The 17,711-nt window shown below is 39.7% G+C and overlaps 2 protein-coding genes across 3 annotated transcripts in view; both read right to left on the minus strand.

Annotated features, from left to right (window-relative positions):
* Nucleotides 1–4: 4 nt before the first annotated feature.
* lyve1a (lymphatic vessel endothelial hyaluronic receptor 1a) lies at nucleotides 5–2,940 on the minus strand. 2 transcript variants are annotated; one of them, XM_058089066.1, is made up of 6 exons: nucleotides 2,775–2,940; nucleotides 2,524–2,701; nucleotides 2,307–2,446; nucleotides 1,682–1,852; nucleotides 1,501–1,573; nucleotides 5–688 (listed from the first exon to the last, which is right to left on the minus strand). In XM_058089066.1, the coding sequence occupies exons 1-6, from the start codon at nucleotides 2,854–2,856 to the stop codon at nucleotides 586–588; spliced, it is 747 nt and encodes a 248-aa protein (XP_057945049.1). In that variant the 5' UTR covers nucleotides 2,857–2,940; the 3' UTR covers nucleotides 5–585. The 2 variants fall into 2 exon arrangements, with proteins under 2 accessions (XP_057945049.1, XP_057945048.1); XM_058089065.1 differs by having other exon boundaries at nucleotides 5–691.
* Nucleotides 2,941–4,893: 1,953 nt separating this feature from the next.
* Nucleotides 4,894–17,711, minus strand: part of mrvi1 (murine retrovirus integration site 1 homolog) — a 28,212-nt gene continuing 15,394 nt past the window's right edge. Inside the window, exons 20-37 of the mRNA XM_058089062.1 lie at nucleotides 17,296–17,402; nucleotides 16,238–16,299; nucleotides 15,987–16,160; nucleotides 15,742–15,782; nucleotides 15,269–15,325; nucleotides 14,711–15,121; nucleotides 14,546–14,624; nucleotides 13,069–13,174; nucleotides 12,953–12,983; nucleotides 12,118–12,258; nucleotides 11,879–12,010; nucleotides 10,771–10,924; nucleotides 9,527–9,576; nucleotides 9,283–9,417; nucleotides 8,477–8,541; nucleotides 7,884–8,006; nucleotides 6,245–6,373; nucleotides 4,894–5,534 (exon numbers count right to left, since the gene is read on the minus strand). Of these exons, the coding sequence (XP_057945045.1) occupies nucleotides 5,372–5,534; nucleotides 6,245–6,373; nucleotides 7,884–8,006; nucleotides 8,477–8,541; nucleotides 9,283–9,417; nucleotides 9,527–9,576; nucleotides 10,771–10,924; nucleotides 11,879–12,010; nucleotides 12,118–12,258; nucleotides 12,953–12,983; nucleotides 13,069–13,174; nucleotides 14,546–14,624; nucleotides 14,711–15,121; nucleotides 15,269–15,325; nucleotides 15,742–15,782; nucleotides 15,987–16,160; nucleotides 16,238–16,299; nucleotides 17,296–17,402 (2,160 nt within the window). The 3' untranslated portion in view covers nucleotides 4,894–5,371. The remainder of the gene's footprint in view (nucleotides 5,535–6,244; nucleotides 6,374–7,883; nucleotides 8,007–8,476; nucleotides 8,542–9,282; nucleotides 9,418–9,526; nucleotides 9,577–10,770; nucleotides 10,925–11,878; nucleotides 12,011–12,117; nucleotides 12,259–12,952; nucleotides 12,984–13,068; nucleotides 13,175–14,545; nucleotides 14,625–14,710; nucleotides 15,122–15,268; nucleotides 15,326–15,741; nucleotides 15,783–15,986; nucleotides 16,161–16,237; nucleotides 16,300–17,295; nucleotides 17,403–17,711) is intronic.

Below are 17,711 nucleotides of genomic sequence, written 5' to 3' on the forward strand. Positions count from 1 at the left end.
GAACTCATGTGCATTTTTTATTAAGTGCCCGTAGTTGAAATGCAATCAAAGAAATATGCGGTCATACTTCACTGATGTCAAGTTGACAAGAAGAAAAAAATAATAGTTTTCTGAGAGATGTCAGAACACTTCAAAGGAGATGCAGCAGCGTGAGAAAAATAACATTAATTTAAATCTCTTGGCTTACAGGTTTAAACAAGCAGTATGACTGGTCAGTGTGTGTGTGTGTGTGTGTGAAGTGCACACAATCCATCTTCACACAAAGTCATTGTGACGCTATAAACATTTGCACTTGATTTCAAACAAGAGATTTGTCCTTTACTGTTTGCACAAGGCACAAAAAGGAACTTGCTGAGCAAGATTTAAACAAATGGGATTACACAAATACACAACGTCTAATTTGTCCTTAAACTGTCACTTCTTGCATGTACTTGAAGTATCTAAGCAATACAATCCGAGAATCACTTCACATGAATTCAATAGACAAGATGAATTAAGAAAAACAAATATACATGGGGGCAAAATCACATTATGTTGCAGTCCAGATATTGTTACTTTATCCGTTCAACTTGCAATGTCACCAACTTATCTCTTATCGTCTTTTTCTGCTATCTTCACACTTGTCCACTCTTTGGCCTCGATGTAGTCCCTCTTCTGATTCACATCAGCTCTATGAACGTTCCTCTTTCTGCTGACAATCATGACAAACAAAGATACGCCGTATTATACATGACCACATTCACAATCTAATAAGATCCAATCCAAGATTTATATTTGTTTACCTTTACAAACACAACAAAGGTCAGTTTTCATTGACACTGTGTCAGAGATATTAAAGTGGATTTTAGATTTTAGATTTTAGATTAAAGTATTAGGCTCATTTTATGACCCTTTGTATTGAGTTGTGGACTCCTATAGAGCAGCTATACACAATAACCAGCACAGAAAACTTTCTAGATTTTCCAGAATCTGCACCTATTCCAGCTGTATTTCCTATGATTTGCGCTTCCTGACAAAACAGTCTGTTTTGCCTCCGGGCATTCCCACTACGCTGTGATTGGTCACACGAACAAAGTGCTTCCTAACTATGAACAATATATAAGGAAGTCCGCCCCTCTGTGACATCACAAAGGGGCAGTTTTACCACGCCTTTTGAAACCAAGCGTTTTGAGCTATCCCAAACTTCTTTCAGGGATCACTTCCAAATATGCAAACCTCATTATCTGAAATTTTGATATTGTTTAACACAAGAATACTACATTCTAACTACATTTATAGGTCAGAAAAGTGGAAAAAGCATAATAGGTCCTCTTTAACATATTCACTCAGCTGCAGAGAGTAAGGTGTAAAATGTGATTGATTTGAACAAATGTTTTGTACAAAAAGTCATGGCCACAATATTGGCATGCCAAACAATGCAAAAAAATGTTTTTCTAAAGATACCAATATTTTTGGCGAATGATTTGGAATGCCTGATCAATTTGAATTCAGTCAACTTACATTTTGAAGTACGCAAAGACGGCAATTGCAAGAAGCAGGATGGCGCACGCTGACGTGATGAGCACCACTTTACCTGTAAGTGTTAAATATGACAGGTCAGAGTTATAATAACGAAGTTATGAATACAGAGTGGAAAAACAATGATACCATATACTGTAATTAATACAAGCGAGTGGCATACCTTTCCCAGAGCTTTGTTCACCTCCGACTACACGGGCAAGCTCTACCCCATCCAAGCTGTCCAGCAGTGAGAGGTCAGAGGGCAAGGAAAAGTTGAAAATATTGAGGAAGGGGGGGAGTGTGGGGTTTTTAGCGGACTCCAAAATCCAATTTTCTGCCTCTAGTTGTGATGCTGTAAAAAAAAAATGAAAGAGGAGATGTGATGAAGTTTATGAATAACATTTAGCAGTTACTATTAAAATTATCAGGTGATACTACCAAATTATTATTAGAAATATGGTTTCATTGACTTGGGACAATATTTTCTTGTCAACAAGACATCATAATCAAAATAAATAATCAAATCAAATAAAAAATAAAAAATAAAAAATAAAAAATAAAAAATAAAAAATAAAAAATAAAAAATAAAAAATAAAAAATTAAAAATTAAAAATTAAAAATTAAAAATTAAAAATTAAAAATTAAAAATTAAAAATTAAAAATTAAAAATTAAAAATACTAACGTGGAGAATAAATAGATTACTGCCCATTGTGATTACTGTCTTTTGGCTGTCACACACACAGCACTCAACACAATCACAATGATTAGTTTGGCATCATAGTAGCATATTTTCATGCAAATATACCTGATTCATTAAAACAAAACACATCAAATTTTCGGGTAACAGCAGCTCTCCATTTGACCAAGCCGGTCTGGTTTTGTCCACAATTAGAAAGTGCCTTGACACGGGGGATGACTACAAAATGCTCATCGATCCATCCGAACCTGAAGCATAATGAACATTAATTTAATCAGCATTTTCTTTTCTTTTATTTAGAGAATTTCAGTGCTTTAGGTCTTACCTGCATGTTTCCAAACCCCTATTGAGGGCAGCCATGACTTGGTCTTTAGTGGCGATGTTGACTCCGAGAGATAAGCAGAGGTCACGGGCGTCCGTGGTATTAAAGGCATACTCAGGCTGGTTGAGCTCATTCAGATAACTAACCTGGAACACCCCAGCAATGGTGTTTGCTGGGAAGACTGGAAACAGCATAGAACAAATCATTCACAAGTATTTAAGGATATAAAACACCTAAAGTTATAGAGCATTTACCTCTGAGTTTGATTTCCTTGATTTCAGAGAAGACATCAGAGATCGAGAGCGCGAAAGCAATCCAAAACCAAATGGTCTTCATGACAGCCAATGTTTCGAGACAGTGTTGAGTGCTGTGTGTGTGACAGCCAAAAGACAGGGTTAAATAGCAGTGACTCCTTTTCACTGGGCACACTGAGTGTGCTCTGCTCTGCCAGAAACTAAGGAAAGGGAAAGGGAAGAGGGACGTTGGATCAAAGGTCGAATCAAGAGCCACCAGATGCTCCGAGAGCAAGGGCCATTAAACACAGGGATAAAAGATGTGGACAGGACACCAAGTTCAACAGTAGGCAACAGCTGTTTTGAAAAAGCTTACATTTGTATGAATTATTTATCGTACTCGTCCATCCATCCATCCATCCATCCATCCATCCATCCATCCATCCATCCGTTTTCATTGCTGCTTATCCTCACAGAAGTATGCTGGAACCTATCCTAGCTGAATACGGGTGAGAGGCTGGGTACACCCTGGACTGGCATAATCGTCCAAAGGCAAATAAATACAATAATGGACAAAAATATCTGTTTTTTTATTGTATATAAAACTGCACTTTAACTGTGGGTGAGGGGGGGTGAATTCATTCATTCATTTTCTACCGCTTATTCTCACAGGCTGGATCCTATCCCAGGCTGGAGCCTATCCCAGTTGTTTTTGGGCGAGAGGCAGGGTACACCCTGGTCTGGTCGTTAGCCAATCACAGGGCGTTGGTGAATTATGAATAATCAATTATGTTCACTAACAGATTTCAACAGATTTGGGTACATAAAACGTCAATTTGTGTACATAGTTGAGTTCAGCTCATGAAAATATGATCAAAAAGTGTTGAGTGTATATTACATGTATCAGTAATGTGCGGTAAAGTCAACTAAATTAAAAAAAAATTATACAGCTTCCTCCTTCCCTTACTATGTAGCATTCTGGTTACTCAGTAATGGTGACTATAGGGGTGTTATTTCATGTTTATGGGCTCTAAAAACTGTAAAAACTGTATTAAGAAAGTCATAAAGAGGGTTTTCTATGTTCAAACTATAAAAAATATTCAGTTTATTAATATTGAACCCTTATGGAACCAACTAACCAGCAGGGACAATAATAAATAATAATTAAAAAAATTTAGTCAGCGAAAAATTTAGTCAGATCGATTGGAATCATACAGAAAATACATTCTGTATTTAAATTCAGTTCAGTGGACATTTTTTTCATGTTATTAATTTTTGTAAGTTCTACATGACTGCCACCCCTTCATCTTAGACACAACCTAACAACAATGTATTAAAAATAAAAGTACACATGTGCAACGATACCTCATGGAAAAAAACTGGTGTGTAATTTAAAAGTGAATCAAGGTGTGATCTTACACCCGTGTCACCCGTTCACACAATAACACATTTTGCGTCGGTGACACTTGACATTGCACACACGCTCCAAATGATTTCCTCCCATGAGAACTTGCAGAGTCATGAACATGGCCAGGATCCTCTCATGATCCCGCTTCCACAAAAACATCTCTCCGCATATCACGACAGCATGGAAAATGACGCAAATGGTTTGTTTGTGTGCCATTGGTGTGCCACGGACATCGTTAAGTACAAAAAAGAAAAGAACATTTTCTATTCATGTCAAGAGAAGAATCTTTTCTTTAGTTTAAGAGCATTTGTAATGATTAAGAACAGTTTTGTTTTTCTAAGTCAACTTAGCCTACTCTATGTGACCCAAATGTACTCCAGGATTTTCTCTTTGTATACAAAATAAAAAATGACCTCCAAGATCTGTCACCTGTCACTCCCATCTCTTCCTAGATTCCCCTGCACCTCCGATGTCGTAGTTTTGTATTGTTTGTGAATGAATCCATCAAGTGACCTTGACCTTGCAGAGAACGTTATCTGCCAGATTATTTCACGGCCAAGTACAACAACAGTCTGCAGCCTCAGCATCCTTGTCTGCTTATTCCACTAACAAGACACATTTGGGAGCTCCAAGGGTGAGGATAACTGTATCAAAGACTCCTTAAAACGTAAGAATGCTCGCTTTTGATGGACATCAGTGAAGTCAATTCATTTTTCCATGAATAAGTCAATGTAATGTTATCACAAACCTTTATTTCAAGGTGACTTGTCAGAGCAAATCTCTGCAGAGTTGACTGCACAAACAGACATACGTGTGAGAAAGTAGTTAGAAATAAACAGAGTACAACATCTCCCAGTGCTGCGAAGATGCAATCCAAAAAATGGCACAAAAGGACAGCCTGATTGCAAGACAATATTGCACTCTAGAAAACTCATTTGTAGTTTGAAATCTTTAAATACATAAAATATAAATAATAAAAACATATCTTTAAATCGGCTGGTAATAAGTCAGGGGATTTTTATGTGTCTATATGACTATTGAAGGTGCCATATTCATCATATTCACAAGTACCAGAATTGTATTTGGTCCCTACAGAAAAACAGTTGTGTTGATTTCCATTCTAAACCTTGTCAAAGATGAATACATTGGCAGAAACAATGATTCTTTGGTTCAAACATTGTGTTCTAACTTGACAAAAGTGCTTTTTCTTTTATGTGTCTTCACCCCTGTTGTGGTAGTCAGTGAAAAAGGTGAAAATGATGATAACCAAACACATAACCAGAAAAAACATCAGGGCCAGGCAGAGAAGTCTCTTACTCCACAAAATTCTGGGACATACACGACGAAGGAGAACCAGGACTTCCTCCATCCTCCTGTTAAGAGAAACAAATATTCACTTTCAGGCTTTGTAGCAGTCACAATACCATAAAGAGTTATGTTAAAAATATCATGTCAACCCATATCACCCAACTGGTTGAGGCAGAGAGCTGCCCCACATACAGTCTCCATAGAGGAGGTTTTTCCTTGTCTCTGTCATTCATTTGGGCTTCTCTGGTTCTACCAGCAACACTTTGATTGTAAGATCACAACAGTAGCAAACACTTGTTAAGAAACAATGTTTACAGTCTGTAAACAGGCTGCAAAAGCAAACATTGGACAGTCATATAGGTCATATAAAACTGCTGGTTTATATGGTAAAACCAATTCTAATCGGTTTAGAGACTCATATAATGGCTTCGAAGTCCAACTTTAAGCCTTTCTAACTCTGGTACCAACTTATTGCCGCCCCTATGTGAGCAATGGTCTCACCTTGGCAACCCCAATGTAAAATGTCTGGGATGTATAGTAAATGATTCTGTAAAAATGCTATTATTGGTGACATGCTCACAAAGAAACTGGTACACTGGTGTTGTGCACTACCAAGTCAAGAGGAGATGCTTGTGGCAGCCTCATTTTATATTTAATTAGACATTTCCAAATTTACTGATTTTTACACAAGAACATTTAATATTGACAAATGTTAATATTTATTCTATGTTATTATATATTTTTACTTCACTCGATGTTGTCGATGTTTGCTCACCTGTTTGTTTCCATCTTCTTTCCGCTTTCTTCATCCCTGATTTTGGATTCCAGCAACTTCTCCGTAGCTTGCTCGTCCTCTTTCTTTTCTTCCTGGATTGATTTGTTTTGCTTCAGTCCTTCTTGGTAGCTACATTGAAGATAGTCACATTTACTAGAAATTCAAACAGCAGCCAACATATCCACTAGATATAGAACGCCACCAAAATGCAACCCCATTGTTCAATCAATCAATCGATCATTAATTCATTCATTCATTTTCTACCGCTTTTCCTCACAAGGGTCGCTGGGGGTGCTGGAGCCTATCCCAGCTGTCTTTGGGCGAGAGGCGGGGTACAACCAGGACTGGTCGCCAGCCAATCACAGGGCACATATAGACAAACAACCATTCACACTCACATTCATACCTATGGACAATTTGGAGTCGCCAATTAACCTAGTTTTTGGAATGTGGGAGGAAACCGGAGTACCCGGAGAAAACCCACGCACGCTCGAAGAGAACATGCAAACTCCACACAGAGATGGCCGAGGGTGGAATTGAACCCTGGTCTTCTAGCTGTGAGGTCATCAATCAATCAATCTCATAAAAAATACCTCGTACAATTTAGTTGAAAATGAAATACACCCATTTGGAGGAACAAAAATGGTCGCCTTTTCTTATAGACTGACTTACTTTTGGCAAAATATCTCCATAACAATATGATAGCCACAGTGAAGCATAAATCCACTTAAAATTATGAGGTGGCCTGCAGCAGGAAGACATTATTTGACACATTTGAGCACTTTTGAATGAATGTTGTGAAAGGTGTTTCGGCAAAGTATTGTAGTATTTTAAGACGTGCACACGACTTATTGCACCTTTGCTATGTTAATGGCTGTTTTCATTTTCAGTTTGTATTTTTTCCAAATACAGTGGAGCCTTGATTAACGCGGTCCCTGGTTTTCATAGAATTTTGTTTCTGACTAAAATATGTCTTTTCATATACTGTAGTATATATTCATATATATTTGGTTATCATGTGGCCAAACAAGCGCCTAACTAGCTAGTCCGTTTGCCCATGTATCATGTCAGAGAATTGAATGCTGTCTTCGGGCGAGAGGCGGGGTACACCCTGGACTGGTGGCCAGCCAATCACAGGGCACATATAGACAAACAACCATTCACACTCACATTCATACCTATGGACAATTTGGAGTGTTTGTTAGCATGTTTTTGGAATGTGGGAGGAAACCGGAGTACCCGGAGAAAACACACGCATGCACGAGGAGAACATGCAAACTCCACACAGAGATGGCAGAGGGTGGAATTGAACCCTGGTCTCCTAGCTGTGAGGTCTGCATGCTAACCACTAGATCACCGTGCCGCCCTAGTCCGATTATGTCAATAAAAATTAATAATTATTTTGGGAAGTGGTGAAATGCATGCACCAAAAGTGGCGTAAAATGACCAAGAATAAGTTGCCGAATTGATTATTGAATTGAATTGTTATTGTAGAGTTGGAACTCCATAGACAGATTCTGTCATGTCTTTGCATGTTTTTTTTTTTAAATGATGTCATCACTTTCTATCTCCAAGATAGACATATCTATAATGGATGTCCTGTGTTTGCTTAACAAGGGAGGTGCAGAGAAGGCCTCACCCTTTATTGTACGCCTCTTCCTCAATCTTTGCCTTGATCTCTGCCCTGATCTCAGCTCTGATCTCCTCTAAGTTGACTGCAGGCTTGGCCGGTTCGCCTTCCTGCTCCGACACGCTCTTTCCACTGCATTGTTTCAGATAGGAAAAGTACAGTTAGGCCTTGCACATTGACAGTATCGTGGCAAAACATTGGGAAAGCATGTCCATCACAACATGGACTTGATGAACTGCAGCAATGGCTGATTGGCAGACAGAATACAAAGTTTGTTATGGATCTTCTACATGCAGTCCCTTTGTAACCAGGATGTGACCGGACCACTGACTCTGGATTTAATCAAATCTTTGTGTTTAGACTAGGAGCCAGGGTAGCAACTGCAGGATTTGATGTTAGTTTTTCTTTCATTTTCATCTTTCACAAGTTTTGCCACTCCCCTAACACATCCTCTAGGTCACACAGACAAAGTTCCCTCTGTGATACAAAATGCTTTTTCAGGCTTATGTCATCCATTGTTGGAAATATTAATTGGTGACTTGGCGTCAGGTGGTCTTGTGTGCACATCATCTACTTTGTGCGTGTTTGCGCTCATAACCTACCACTCAGTCGTTGTCTGATGTGTGGACTCGGGTGATGAGTTGCCTTTCACATCATTCGCTTCACTCTGCAAAGACAGGAGTACTCTAAATAAAACAAAGAATTTCACTTTCCTCGATGACTTTTCTAAAATAAACAAATAAACAATATACATGGACAGTGGAAATGACAATATGTTTAAAATACAATTAATGTCTTAGCTATATACTATAAAGCTTCATTCTTGCATACACCTCATTTATGCGTCAGTAATTTCATGGAATTCAGATTTGAATTGCAAATCTGACTCCTGTTTGAAACCGAAATTCAAATTCAAGAATGGAATTTGAATGCAGAAGTCATTCTTTGTAGAGTCATGGTGGGTAGAGGCGGGGCTGCTAGCATACACACACACAGCAAAAAAGCAGGGCGTGGTGAGGAGCAAAGGAAGATAACGTAGTAGAAGTTAGGAGGAGGGAAAAAGTCAAATCCCACAGCCCACGTTTGGGAATATTAATACAGAGCAAGGTGAGCCCATCAACAAGAATATGTAAATACTTAAGTTAGGTAAAACAACATGCTTCAATATGCATATCCCATTAAAAATATAATACTAATTTCAACAATAAAACAGCATGATTTATTTGTATATTATTGTAATAAAGTGAATCCAGAGAAATTCAAAAAGCAAAGTGGCGAGGGATGACGGTATATGGAAATTTACTTAAGTACTTAAGTAGATTTACTTAAATTAACTTAAAATTACTTAATTTATTTAAGGCAAACAATGCTATCCAATTTAGTTGAGGTAAGGAAAGGGAAGACTTACCAAGGCAGGAAGAGCAGCGCCAGGAGTGGAGGCTGATGGCAAGTTGGGTCCGCTTGTGGGTGGCGTCTGACCAGGGATGTTCAGGAGGTTAAACTTTGGTACCACAGCGACACTGACTCTGCGTCTGGGTAGGGCCTACAGGTAACAAAACGTGCCATGTTAGCGTGACATAAAGGTGTATATTGGTAATTGGCTTTGCTACACAGGAATGCACAGGGATTCTTAGATCCAGAAAGATCTTTACCTTTCCAAGAGTGAGTGACATGGATCTTGATGGCCGTGGAACTCCATCATCTTTATGAAGAAACATAGTATATGCCATTTTAGATGCAATCTAATTTGGCTGTGTCTGTAGTCATCAGAATTGTTAACTAATGTTCTTCAAATGTTCACAATATACAGTGGTATGAAAAAGTTTGGGCACCCCTGATAATTCCCAAGATTTTCCTTTATAAATCACTGGTTGTTGGGATCAGCCATTCCAGTTGAATATATCATATAACACTGTGATACATGAGAAGTGGAATGAAGTTTATAGAATTTACAGAAAGTATGCAATTAATTATTTAAACCAAAGTACGTAGGTGCCTAAATTTGGGCACCCCAACAAAAAATTACCTCAATATTTAGTAGAAACTCCTTTTGTAGAAATAAATGCTTCCTATAGCTTGCAATGAGGTTCTAGATTCTGGTTGAAGGTATTTATGACTATTGTTCTTTCTAAAACATCGCCAGTTGAGTCAGGTTTGATGGTTTCCGAGCATGAACAGCCTGCTTTAAGTCACACCACAGATTTTCAATAATATTTAGGTCTGGGGACTGAGATGGCCATTCCGGAACGTTGTACATTGTTCCTCTGCATGCATGCCTTGGTAGAATTTAAGCAGTGTTTTGGGTCATTGTCTTGTTGGAAGTCTCCATCCCTGATTCTTGAGCATTGTTGGCAAGAATCTGCTGATATTGACGAGAACCTTCCAGTACCTGCACTGGCCCCACAGCTCCAAAGCATGATGGAACCACCACCAAATGTTACTGTGGGTAGCAACTATTTGTCCTGGAATGCTGGAATGTCCTCTTTTTTCGCCATGAGTCAAAGACCTTACAAATAATTATGTTCCAATAATTACTTTTAAGGGATTCCAATCAATAAAATAAGGGTGGCAAAATTTAGGCACATGACCACTTTTGTTTAAATAATTATGGCACATCCTATAAACTACATTCCACTTCTCATCTGTGTGTTTGTCTGCTATATTTAATTAAAAATGGCTGATCCCAACAACCAGTGATTTATAAAAGGAAAATCTTGAAAATTGCCAGGGGTGCCCAAACTTTTCTATACCACTATATTTGTCTCCTATTTGGTTCATGGGGATAAAACCCAACTTGACTGCAGTGCTTCATCAGCATGCACCAATGCATAATGCAATAAATACAATTGACCCAAACTCAGATATAACTTCATTGTAATGACTTCCTTGGGTTTACCTCCAGTTTCTACAGACCCTCCATAACAGCGATTGGAGTTCTGGTTGGCCAGCTTCTTAAACTCCATCAGCTCAGCGTGGTCTTTCTCGTACGTCCTCTTGAGATTTTCCACATATTGCATCATGACCTCGGTAGCCTTGCTCATGCGTTTCTCCTGTTGGCAAAAAAAGTATAACAAGTCAAAAAAAGTCAAAATAATCTGGGACACCGTCCAATTTACTCTATGTGCTCCCAAAAACACAATATTGACCCAAATATTAGAAAAACCCAAAAAGACAACTCTTTTTCAAGACCTGCTCCAAAAATGTGAATGACAAGAAGAAAAGCTCCGACTTGAATGGGCGTTGAATGGGCTGGCCCCCAAATACATCTCGGACCTCATCCAAATTTACTCTCCAGCGCGGTCACTGAAGTCCGAGGGCCAGCTCCAACTTGTGGTGCCTAAGACGACACTTAGGAGGGACCGAGCCTTTTCTGTGGTTGGCCCCAAACTATGGAACTCTCTCCCCTCCCAAGTAAAAAAGGCCCCCAACATCGAACGCTTTAAGTCTCGTCTTAAAACCCACTTTTATTCTCTGGCTTTTAACTCAGAGTGAGTCGTATGGTCCTGTGTCTTTTAGTTCTTAGTTTTTATTGTTTTTATTTTTTATACTTTTATTACTTTGTTTCTTGTTTTTAATATTTTAATATCTATTTTACTATTTTATTTCTTAAATGATCTTTTAGTTTTGGATTATTACTTTTTATTTTTACTAGTCTGTGCAGCACTTTGGAAACTCTGTTTATAAAATGTGCTATATAAATAAAGTAGATTGGACTTGCTTGTGGAGAAGTTGTATGGATCCAGTTGAATGTTTATATAAATCTCTAGAAATAGAAATAAACCGTTGTTTTTGACTGCATCAGCTGCAATTATTCACCATTAAAACACAAACATCCAAAAGCATACAGATGTTTGCATACAAACTCTGTCAGATACAGCACACCTGGACGTGTTTAAAGCCAATACACAAGCTGAATAAACAAATTTGATATTCACGTATGTTCATTATTGTGGTACTTTTTGTATTTTTTTTTTTATAATATACAAATGTCCATGTTAGCGTACCTGTCGAACCGCTCCAACTATCTCTGATCTGCTGGAAAGGCGAGTGGCCAGCCGGTGCAGCACTGCGACCGTCTCTATAAGTCGCTGATAGGCCTCACGCTGTTCCAAGTTCTGCCACTGTGGAGCAGTCATCTGAAAGTGACAAAACACAAGGAGTGTATACTCAAGACCCAATGAACTGTATCGTTTACCGCGGGACCCATCCAGGAAATGTTATACTTATATTTGGAAGGACTAACCTTCAGTGAGCCTTTGAATTCTTCGAGTTCTTTCTGCGTATCTTCCTCAGTCAGGTTCCTCTCCCTCTCTGCCTGTTTGAGGCGAGTCTCCAGAGTGTAGTTGTCATTACGAAAGGCCAGTGATAGTTGAACAAATGCATTCTACAGGGAGGTAATGACATCAGAACGACACATTAAACAGCACATAAAGCACTGATGAGGTGGCGAACCGACAAACTCTCCCAAGGTTAAGTGCATCAATATTCACTGAATGTGACGCAACCTGAAGGAAAAGCTGTGATACTGACTTTTTTCACCTTGGGCATCAAAGCCATGTTGCACATTTTCCAAACACGCAAAAAGTCCTGGCTGGGAGGAAACATATGACCTCTGACCCCCCATGGGAGCAACCAGCGGAGCTACAGCCAGAGCCAGACAACGTCACTCATGTTTGCATTTTATCCACAGGAAATCCAAAGTCTCATTGGGCTGATCATGACCAGAAAACCACTTTCCTGTTGACAAAATGCCACCACATCCAGGCAGCAGTGTTTACGACGTGTAATTAACTACGTTGGTAACAAAACAGAGTTTGGGAATCTTTGGGATACACCTGGTAAATGTACAAGAGAGTTGACGTAATAATAATAATAATAATAATAATAATAATAGCAGATAGCAACAGCACATTTGGTCAATCTAGTGGAGAATATGAACCTCTTGTCTGATATATACTTTTTGAATATTTTTAGCTTAATGGTGAGTAAAAGATTGTGCATAACAGAAATAAGGACAATGTAGTAACCATGTAGTAAAAATAAAGTGCAGTCAAAAGTGAAATAGATGAGATACCAACCTCAACTTCCTTTTCCGTGAGGGGAGGTGGACTGGAATGAAATGAGAGGTCAGCTAAGAGTACAGTGTTATATAAAAAAAAAACATATATACTGTTTTTGATTGATTAATACACACCAGCCAGAGAGGCCGCGGTGAAGTTTGAGTTTTCTTAGCATGACGTCTGAGATGTTTGGCATGGCGTCAGACTTGGTCTCATCACTGCTGGTTGAAGAAGCAGGTCCTACAGACACACATTAAGTCTGATGATGGAAGCACGTCTACATCATTGTATACTTAGGATTACTAACTGCTCATGATCAAATATATTGATGTTGTACCCATGACCACTGACGTGTGGTCAAGGTAGGCAGATGTAGTAGCGTCTCGCTTGTCATGATGTTGGGGAAAACCCCCCCACACAAAATAACAAATATTCAATAATAATTAGCGGATGCATGGCGGAAAAGTGGTTAGCGCACAGGCCACACAGCTAGGAGACCCGAGTTCTACGTATTCCACCTTCGGCCATCTCTGTGTGGAGTTTGCATGTTCTTCCCGTGCGTGTGTAGGTTTTCTTTGGGTACTCCGGTTTCCTCCCACATTCCAAAAACATGCTAGGTTAATTGGTGACTCCAAATTGTCCATAGGTATGAATGTGAGTGGGAATGTTTGGTAGAAAATGAATGAATGAAATAATAATTAGCCCGATGGGGTAAATTAGTCTCGATTGGACCATGATGGACAGAAACAGATATATTTTATAATATAATATAATTTTTGTAATATAATTTAAAATATAATATAACTTTATAATAGATATCTATAATTATGGGGCGGAACGGTGTTCGCGCAGACCTCACAGCTAGGAGACGAGGGTTCAATTCCACCCTGGGCCATCTCTGTGTGGAGTTTGCATGTTCTCCTCGTGCATGCGTGGGTTTTCTCCGGGTACTCCGGTTTCCTCCCACATTCCAAAAACATGCTAGGTTAATTGGTGACTCCAAATTGTCCATAGGTATGAATGTGAGTGTGAATGGTTGTTTGTCTATATGTGCCCTGTGATTGGCTGGCGACCAGTCCAGGGTGTACCCGCCTCTCGCCCGAAGACAGCTGGGATAGGCTCCAGCAACCCCTGCGACTCTTGTGAGGATAAGCTGTAGAAAATTAATGAATGAAATAATAATTTGCCCTATGGGGTAAATTAGTCTCGATTGGACCATGGACAGAAACAGATTTTATAATATAATATCATTTAAAATATAATATAATTTTATAATAGATATCTATAATTATAATATGTATTTATTGTGCCCTGTGATTGGCTGGCAACCAGTCCAGGGTGTACCCGCCTCTTGCCCGAAGACAGCTGGGATAGGCTCCAGCACCCCCTGCGACCCTTGTGAGGATAAGCGGTAGAAAATGAATGAATTTATTTAATGTCCAATGAAAAGATGATTGTTATGAGTTGACTGTAAAGTGGTGTCACCAAGGGGAAAAAAAAACATAATTATCACCAGATTTTCCAGGAAGTGCACACCCTCAGACACATTCTGTTCCAAAGGCACTTTAGGGTCTTGAGCAAATGAGCAAAAGGGCAAACAAGAAAAGTCACCTTTTTCCTGTTCAGCAGCTTCACTCAAGTCCGGTAACTTGGATCCGACTATGCTTTGGTTCCGCATCAGCTTGTGCTCCTATGAGCACACACAGAAACACGGCAGTTAATGTTACTGGCAAATGATGCAGTGCTAAGATTAAAGCAATGGCTCCAATGTTTTACCTCTCTGAATTTGGAAAGTTTTGGTGTTGTGAGCTCCTTGAGACCTGAGGCTTTAAAGACGGCATCCCTGGCCTTGTCAGAATTTGAGTCCTCCGCTCCGTTTCTGGAGTTAACGCCTCCAACAGCATCCCAGGAAACAGCCCTCATGAGTGGTGGAAAGGCTCCAATGGTCTTTATCTCGGCTGTGCAGGGGGCCTGTTGCGTTGGGGGCCGGGGAACTGGCTTGGCAACCCCTGTAGCTGGGGCTTGGTTGGAATTTCGTCCCGACCCGACTCCCTCATCACTTTTGTTGACTCCTGGGGGACTTTTGGGTTCACAGTTTTCCTTAGGGATGGCAAACCGTGGCGTTAGCGTCCCAGAAGACACTTTTCTCTTCTCTGTGAGCTTCCAGTCAACCAACAGTCTGCTGCCCTGAGGGTGGTCACAACATTACACTTCATTCATGCTGAAATTGCTTTTCTTCACATGTTATTACCCTTTTTACATGACTTATGTAATATTTGGAGAGAGAGAAAGCTCTGTTTAAAGGAAATGAAGTGAGGGAATGTGTTATCTGACCTCCTGATCCTGAGTGGTCACATCCGTTTGCCCTCTCACTGAGGCAACATCCAGATGCTACAGGAGAGGGCGACAGACAGTGGAGGTTCAAACAGAGTCCATTATAGTCAGAGAAATAATTATTTGACCCCTTAAAAAGACATGAATAATGGAGATGTTTTGGGATGTTCATTGTAACAGAAAGAGAGAATACCAACAAAAAAAATAGGGAAAAAAACGTTAAGTCACGGTTTGTATTTTAATTTGTTTTGAGTACTTTCAAGTCTCCAAGTGACAGCCTCAAAATCATCAGGATTTGGGTAATAGCTATAAAGAATGGACCTCAATCCCTCCTGAGTTGTGTGCAATCCCAGTGACGAACCAGAAACCTTTGACCTTTGTGCTGGCTGGCCTTTTAACATGTTTTTTTTATCACGTTTTAATGTGAGAGAAGAAAAAACACATCACAATTTGTATTAAACCTAAAGCTTTACCTGACTGACAGACTGTGAGCTGCAGGCCACGTCAGGGAATCCTACAACTCAAACAAGAGACAACAATGGCAATCAATAACACAAATGGCATTTTGTACTACGTAGATATTTACCCCCAACATGTGCCTAAGTTTTGCCATTAAGATTCCTTCATTATTGTTTTTTGCACATGTGAACCCAAAGTGTTTATACTATTAATAGTATAAACATTGTCCTTTGTGTTCTACTGTATTTTGATGAGTCACCTGTTAGAGAGTCGGAAAGGCTGCTGGTAGAACGACGGCCCCGGCGCATCAGAAAGCGGTCGCTGACCTTTTTAGCTTGTTCCAGCAACTCCAGATTCTTCTGGCGATCCTCTTCAGAGAGCTGCATCTCCGGTAGATTGTCCTTCACCAGATCAATGACATGACCTGTGCTGTCTAAGGCAGGCCGTAATACCAATGAGGTATTTTAGAGGAGTAAAAGGAAAGTAGTTGTTTACATGTGTTTTACCTACCAACTGTGGTGATGGGTCCTCCAGTGGAGTTTCTGGCCAGACGAGATCTGGGACTGTGGGGCCTAAAACATAAAGTACAGTTACAGTTAAATATATTCAGTATGATATACATTCAATTTACAAAACAGTAAATTTGCATATTCATTCATTCATTTTCTTCCACTTGACAAGGGTCGTGGGTATGCTGGAGCCTATCCCAGCTGTCTTCTTCTGGCGAGAGGAGGGGTACGCCCTCGACTGGTTGCCAGCCAATCACAGGGCACATATAGACAAACAACCATTCACACTCACATTCATACCTATGGACAATTTGGAGTCACCAATTAACCTAGCATGTTTTTGGAATGTGGGAGGAAACCGGAGAAAACACACGCATACACGGGGAGAACATGCAAACTCCACACAGAGATTCACGAGGATGGAATTGAACTTGGGTCTCCTAGCTGTGTGGCCTGTGCACTAACCACTCGATCTCCGTGCAGTCAAATTTGCATATTATTCAAAATTAATTTCTTTTTTTCCCCTCAGAAACACATCTCATTCACCGTCAATAATAATGTATAAATACGTTTTAATAAAGGTAAAATGTACAACATATGTGTACCACTGTGATATTTTTTATGTCAAGTGGTCCTTGAATGCACCATAGCTGTGTGCTATGTGATGAAAACATTTGTTTGCACAAACACAAGCATCGACAGTGAGTCCGACCTCAAAACATGCGGCGATGTGAACACAAGTTAGTCCACACGTTCCAACTCTTCCATCTTACATTATCATTCATTATTGGTGAGTGTGTGTGGGGCATATTTAAGGCTTCAACCTGGATTGAATGGCAGTTAAGAGTGGGGAAGAGGTTCTCATTTTTATTGCAACTGTTGATGCAAAATCCGAGGAGAAAGTCAATAGCATGCTAGTAGAAGAATTTGGGGGGTGAGGTGAGTCAGAAATAGACAATTTCTTACTTTGCAGGTAGTCTTACAATATAGCAGGCATCTACTATAGATAATTTCGCCGTCAGAGATCTTGTGTCCTTCCGAATTGAAGATTTCACTCACCTGGCCTGTTCTATAGGACGCCCATCCTGTTGGACAATGGGGGCCTGCTGTGGGTAGATGATTTTGGGGCCAGTCATGACAACAGCTCCACTCTCAACAGGTGCACACTGTGCAAAAAAATAATCAACACACCACACAAACACTTCCATGTAACAAGAGTTCAACTTCCAGTGCTATTGTTGCGCGCTTAAGTCGCCAAAATAGTCAGGTGCAATCTGTAGCTAGTACAAAAAAACATCTACACACATCCATAAAAAACATCCATATATTCCAGCCACAAGGTATGCTGGGTATGCTGGTACACTTTCACCTCAACATTTTGCTGTGTTTGTCATTTTTGCTCGATTGCAAAATATGATGAGGATGTCAGCGAAGTAAACAAGGAGGTGTTAACATTTCTTGTTCATAGTATTGTT

Source organism: Doryrhamphus excisus, chromosome 12, assembly GCF_030265055.1.
Source record: "Doryrhamphus excisus isolate RoL2022-K1 chromosome 12, RoL_Dexc_1.0, whole genome shotgun sequence".
Taxonomy (NCBI): Eukaryota; Metazoa; Chordata; class Actinopteri; order Syngnathiformes; family Syngnathidae; genus Doryrhamphus; species Doryrhamphus excisus.